Here is a 7042-nt window from a genome sequence, read left to right on the forward strand (position 1 = left end):
TATTGGTGAAGCTTTTAAAATAATTTTCAAATAACATACACTTTCTTTATTATATTACGTTAAAAATATTATGCACCACGATTTAGGTTATCTACTGTGGTAACCACAGTTGTCTTAATTTATATTCTAATAAACGTAAGCATATTACAGAGTTTTATTTATTTTATTTAAAATATACTAAATCCTGATGTATAACTGTACAAATCCCATTCATCTTAACCGACCTCTCTAAGAGCGTAAGTTTCTTTCACTTGTTTTTTCTTAACATCATGCGAGAAAACGAATCCATACACTTTATTTAAATTATATAGTATCCGAGTGACTAGTGCAAACACGTCTTATGGTTTCGTTTCTTTCTAATGTTAAGTGAGAAAACAAATCTTATTCGAACTTCATAATCTTTTAGATTTTTTGGCAGAAAACAACAGCTAAATTTCAGCTAACGTAACAACAAAATACATTGTTAACCTACATAATTACATACATAATTATCTAGTAAATAAATTGTTGTTCAGTGACTTTTCATAATAAAATTATAAAACAATTAGTTATCATTTTTATTTATTAATTCTACATTTTTCATTAATTACAAATTACACGCATTTGATTATGTTACAACAAAATAATAATTTGCTAGAATACAAATATTAAATAATATTAAACGTTACAGACAATTTTTTTCTTAATCATATCAACTCAAAATCAAAATTTCTTAAATAACATATTTCATCAAAACATTATTCAAACATACGTATATTGTGAAAAATAAAAAATTATTATATATAAATTCATTTTCTTTAAAATAATTAAGCGGCTGGCTTCTTAGGTAATGACCCAAATGCTGATATCACTGTTCCTTTAGTACCAGTAACAGTCGTAGTTAGTGCTATTGCGGGCTTAACAGCTGCCGGTTGATCCCATTTTGATTTTCTAAAAAATATACAACAAATCAAAAATTAATAATTTAATTATTTATACATATAGTTTAATACAAAAATTTTTATGACAATTACCGTTTTTTCGCTTCCTCTTCAACTTTGCGTGCTAAAACAGTTGCTTGCTCAATTTTATCTGTTTCTTTGCGTTCCTTCTGGCGTTTTAGCATCTCATTTTTCTGAACTCGCGCTAATTCTTCATAGAAACTTTCTGGTCCCCATTGATGAGGATTATAGATTTCTGGCGGATAATTTGTCCCAAACTCATTTATATCGCAAAACTGTATTAATTTTTCATAAATACTTGGATTACGAAATTCTTTTCGCCCTTGAATAAGACGATTCATATCCATATTATTTGAGTCCATTTTTTCGTACAATTGCCGTACTTTTTCAACCAATTCAGCAGATGGTTTACCCTTTGGTTCTGGTGGCAATGTAAAATTGTAATGTGCATATTTACTATGTTTATCAATTTTACTTAAATTTGATACGTCCTTTATTGACTCCGAAGCTAAATCATTATCAACTTCCATTGGTGTTTCGGATTCTTCGGCATTCGTGCTACTTGACTCAGTTGAAACACCCTTCTCTTTTTCTTCTTCAGATTCGGAACTTTGAGATGTTTCTGTTTCTAAGTCATCGTCTTCATCAGATATTATTGTATCATCTTGATAACTAACAAGGCGACGTACTTTTTTGTTGCGCTTCTTTTTTTTTATTTCAACTGGAGATATTGGTTTAGGTTGTAATAACTGTGCTGAAATGTTTTGCTGTGGTATAATAACCTTTAAAGAAATTAAAGGGTTGTGGTTAGAGACAAATAAACATAAATATTTTTAAAATCTTACCTGGGATGATTGTGAATTTTGCGAATCACCACTATCGTCAGCTTGGTCATCTTCATTTTCAGAGTCTGTATATTGCGCAGTTAGACTTGCTAAAGCTGATTTACTCATTTTGATAAATACTTTCTATTATTTTTTTATATTTATAATTGACTAACAACAGCTTGTCAACATTGCATACACAAAATGCAATGAGGTGACAATTGAGACAGGGCTGTTATAATAAAATAAATAAGTTGCTTGCAAAATCTAAATTAATAGGTGACCTCACAAAAACTGTTAAGTACTGTTCACACAGAAACTTTTCATTCGTTCTTCTTTTGTTTTTCAGCAAAGAAATTCATTCAAGAAGTGCACTAAAAATGTTTATTGAAAATGTTTCCTTTACAAAATAAGCAACAGCTTGTTTATTTAAAAATAATGCGAGTTTTAACAATTTGATAGCAACTAATAATCATTGAACATACAATGCTTTATTTTTGTTTTATTAATTTATTTTTTCAGTATGTTAATATGAAAGAAGTAAACATTTTTTTTTAAATTTTCTAATTTATTTAATTATTTAAACTACGAGATTTGATTTTTGGAAATATATAGTAATTAATTGTAGTGAAAATCAAATTCCAAGAAATTAAATTTCGCTAACTCGGCATCTAACCTGACCTAACAGTTTAGCACCATATTTATGTTCAAAATACATTTAACGAAAAAATTTGCATGTGAAGAAGTGAGAGAGTGAGCAAAATTCTTATGTGAAAATAATGCAAATTGACATAAGCTCTTGACAATTAATAGGTCTGTTCTACGAGCTACTCATAGTAAAACTCAAGTAAAGGTTCAATTAGAAATTAATTCAAAGCGAAATGCACAACCAAAAAAAACTGCGTATTTGATAGGAATGAAATAAACAAAGTTGACCGTTTTTGTTTATTTCGTTCCTAATAAATACGCAGGTTTGGTTGGTTGTGCATTTCGCTTTGAATTAATTTTTTACGTTACCTACCATCTAACTGATCCTTAAAATATAAACTGAAAGCGTAACACAAATAAAGTGCTAAATGGAGAGAACACTACTGTTGCGCAATAGATAATACCAAAATTTAAATTCAAACCAAAACAGCTGATTCTCACATCATACAAAAATTTTTTAAATAAAATGTAAGAGTAAAGTCTGTGTAGCATTTTCAAATTTCGAAAGGGATGTTATGATCTTTCGGAGGCACTTATTTACTCGAAAATTTGCTGTTGGAATCCATTTGTGTATACACAATGTTACTCGAAGTTACTGCAAGTAGCTCGTAGAAAGACCTAATATTCTCTGTTATCTATTGTTTTTTAGACAGTTAGGAAGCTTGGCAGCACTTACAGGTACGAATAGAAACGTCATATCTTTTGTTGTTTATTTACTTTAATCAGTTGACGTTGTAATATTTTTATTTCATTCAATTTTATCCAATTTGGTACTATAATAAAAGCGAATTACTATAAATAAATCATGATTTCTAACAGTACAGTTTCACAAGATGAGGACAGAATACAGAAACGTGTTAATAAAATACTTGAAACGCGTTTGGAAACAGATAAAGTAAAGTCACTGTGATATATCAATTAATTATAAAAGTTAAAATAATAATCAATTTCTAAATTAGGATACATTAGATGCGTTAGGAGAGCTTTCTACTTTCTTTACAGAAAATACTTTGCAAAACCGTCGCAATTTGCGTAGTCAAATTGAACGTCGTTCAGTTGGTATAAATGAAAATTTTTTAAAAGCGTTCCGTGAAGTTAAAGTATCTCTGGACGCAGTTTGTGATGAATTAGATGAAATGAGTAAATCAGTGCAAACGATGAAAACTAAATTGGAATCTTCCAAAGCACTAACACATGACCTTATTACTCAAACAAACACATTACAAGAAAGTCAACAGCGATTAGAAGTGCAACAGCAAATTGCTGAAGCATTTTTAGGGCGATTTCAATTAAGTGTTCCAGAACATCAGTTACTTTATGGTACAACTAAAGATGCACCAATAGTTGCTGAATTTTTTGATATATTGGATCGTGTACAAGCTATACATGCAGATTGTCGTGTATTAATGCAATGTGGTTATCAAACTGCTGCTTTGGATATAATGGAAGAAATGACACTTCATCAGGAAGGAGCGTTAGAACGGCTTTATAGGTGGACACAAAATCATTGTCGTAGCTTGGAAAATAATGAGGTTGGTCCATTGGTAGTACAAGCAATGGTCCGTTTACAAGATAGGCCTGTCCTTTTTAAGTAAGTACTGATTCTTTTTGGTTTAAAATTAAATTAAATATTTTTGCTGCAGATACGTGATCGATGAGTATGCAATAGCACGACGTGCTGTTTTAGTTAGGCAGTTTATAGAGGCTCTTACAGAAGGTTCCAAACCTATTGAAATGCATGCACACGATTCAAAACGATATATTGGTGATATGTTTGCATGGCTTCATCAAGCTATTCCAACCGAAAAAGAAAATCTTACGATGCTGCTAAAGAAATGCGACAAAAATGGTATTCTGTTATGACCAGTTCATGTCTTATATATTCTGTTTTATTGTGTTTGTATTGTAGACATAACCGATCAAATGCAAACTGCTTTAGCGTATATTGCAGACGGAGTTTGTCATCCATTAAAAGTAAGAGTAGATACCATATTAAATTCAGAAAAGGATACAATAGTATTATTTGCACTTTCGAATTTGTTGCGGTTTTATCAACAAATAATTAAGCAGGTATTAAGTACTTGCAATTAAATAATAAATATTTTTTATAATTTTTAAACGATTTATAGGTAGTCAAAGGTGGTTCTTTAGAACAGTGTTTAGTGGATCTACAGAAATCCAGTGAAGAGATATATTTAAATTCTCTATCGTCACAAGTGCGCTCAGTATTACAACGTCCTGCCAGCGTTGCAATCGGTTTAGAACCACCTCAGCGTGATCTTGTTCCACCAGCTAGTGTGGGCCGTTTGCTTAACATGTTGAAAGAAATTTTATCTGTAGCTACAATGGTTGATGAGCGTCAAACTGATATAACAAAAATAGTTTCGTGTGTTATTGATCCTTTATTGCAATCTGTACAAGAATCTGCCTCACATTTACCAACTATAGATATGGCTGTTTATTTACTTAATTGTTTGTATCATATGCAAACTACCTTAACAGTTTACGAGTATATGGATGAACGTGTTGAACGATTACAGGCACAATCTGAGGCACAAATTGATACATTAACTTCTGAGCAGGCATCGTCGTTGGTAGCAAATTTGAATTTAGGCCCCATATACACAATTTTGCAAAATAATCAAACTAAAATTGAAACGAATCTATTAAAGATTTTTATGAATAAAATGAATGGATTCCTAGAGATGCCTGATATTTTGCTTCTACCACAAATTCAATTATTAATGTCAAGTGCACATCGCAATGCGGTGCAAAAACGTTCATTCAGTGTTATTGTTGCAATTTATAAACAAATTTATGAAAGAGTATTTGATCCTGAGAATGGATTCGAACATCCTGAAGCTATATTACCAAGAAGTCCAGAACAAGTTGCGCAAATTTTAACTGTTTAAATTAGAAAAGATATTGCTTTTGTATATAGTTTAATTAAAGTATAGCTTTACATAATAAATATTTCATAATTAATAACTAAAACAGTTTTGAATTATAGTAAGAAATAAGATATTCTTTGCAGACAAAAGTTTTACTCGACAGTTACTTTTTTTGGTACTTCGATTTGATTATTTAAGTATGTGAATTATCTATCAAAATTGAAATCAAATTTTTGGTTCCTATTTTCTTGCTTCTATGCGGCCCTATGCTCCTCCTAGGTGTTAAAGGATTTGATATATATATTTCTTTACTTCTGCACATCAATTCGTGAGCGATACAACGATTTTTCTTCCCACATGGAGTTGAAAGTAGTACATCAGGTATTTTAAGAAGTTTGCAAAAGACACTTCTTTTAAACAGATCAAAGTGATAAATTCATCTATAATTAATCTGTTAAGTATCAGTTTTTATGGTTAAAAATGCTTTCAATAAAGAAAACACGGAATTCTAAGTCCGTATCACCAAGACCTGAGCTAGTTTTAACATCTGTTACTTTTAATAGAAGTATAACGTTCTTGTCGACGATCCGCAGGCTCTATCAACTCGCTCAGACAGTAGTCTGTATAACATCGAGTGCTCGAAGATCATTCATTACGTTATTATTTCAACAACAATGCGGTTATCTTCTAACACACTTTCTATCTCGGAGTGTTCAATCAAACACCTACTTATTACCGGAGCAGTGAATAACAATGAGGCGTTGAGTTTTTACCGTCTTTATCCTGATAATGACATCATTATTCCGCTTATTTCGCTTTCGTGGGTATCGTACTTTAATGAAAAATTTTCATAAAATTCGATATTAAACGATATTAAACTTTTCCGCTTGTAGTATATGTGGATGTTGCTTACTTTTTAGATAACCAGGTAAAATATTGGATTTTACACGCCTCACTTAACGACAACTAGTATTTCGGACTTTTACATTATTTATGAAAACTACAATTAATATTAATACTACATAAAGTCATTAAAGGTTTTCGTATGGATATGTGCAACTTTAAAGCACAATATCTGGAGATCCAAAAAGTTGAATAAGAAAAAACTGCGCATTATATCAAATATTATAGAATTCGTTATTAAAATGTGGCTCCCAAACGAGTCGTTCATTCCATTTATATTGATATTTGTTACCAATGCATACAGGACCAAAGATCTTTAAAGATATTTTGCTCTTAAATATTAAACTCGTACTGTCTTGTCATTATACAAGTTTCTACACCAGCAGGACAGGAGGACAACAGCAGGACATATAGAAACCTGTGCAGCGTAGTGTGGTTTTTATAGAGTTTTTTTTTTGTCTACTTCTTAATTGCTTACTTGATCCCAAGGTAATATCTTTTGCCTTGAGAGTTATGATCTCCTACAGTTACTTCCAACTCGGAATAAGCCTTTACTGGGTTCCGGGTCACAGGGGAGTTTTGGGAAATGAACAAGCTGATGAGCTAGCTAGAACTGCATCAAAAACTGAATTACAGGCCCTCAACACTTTTATGGGATAAACTGGGCCAATAACAAACAAATTATCAATGAAAGGGAAAATCACATGCGGCTGGAGTACTGGAAAGACTTCCCAGGACTTAGAAAAAGTAAACCACTGATAACACCGTACTCCTA

At 31.3% G+C, this 7042-nt stretch overlaps 2 protein-coding genes across 2 annotated transcripts; one reads left to right on the plus strand and one right to left on the minus strand.

The window, feature by feature from the left end:
- Positions 1-688: 688 nt before the first annotated feature.
- On the minus strand, positions 689-2144 carry LOC119663902 (SAP30-binding protein-like). Its single transcript, XM_038073493.1, has 3 exons — positions 1787-2144; positions 1014-1723; positions 689-930 (listed from the first exon to the last, which is right to left on the minus strand). Exons 1-3 carry the CDS (start codon positions 1892-1894, stop codon positions 807-809), a joined length of 942 nt encoding a protein of 313 aa, XP_037929421.1. The 5' UTR covers positions 1895-2144; the 3' UTR covers positions 689-806.
- A 1053-nt stretch (positions 2145-3197) lies between these two features.
- On the plus strand, positions 3198-5456 carry LOC119663901 (conserved oligomeric Golgi complex subunit 6-like). The gene is made up of 5 exons (XM_038073492.1): positions 3198-3368; positions 3433-4064; positions 4117-4322; positions 4383-4543; positions 4603-5456. Exons 1-5 carry the CDS (start codon positions 3279-3281, stop codon positions 5383-5385), a joined length of 1872 nt encoding a protein of 623 aa, XP_037929420.1. The 5' UTR covers positions 3198-3278; the 3' UTR covers positions 5386-5456.
- The last annotated feature ends 1586 nt before the right edge of the window (positions 5457-7042 follow it).

This window comes from Teleopsis dalmanni, unplaced genomic scaffold, assembly GCF_002237135.1.
Source record: "Teleopsis dalmanni isolate 2A unplaced genomic scaffold, ASM223713v2 unscaffolded_contig_1079, whole genome shotgun sequence".
Classification (NCBI taxonomy): domain Eukaryota; kingdom Metazoa; phylum Arthropoda; class Insecta; order Diptera; family Diopsidae; genus Teleopsis; species Teleopsis dalmanni.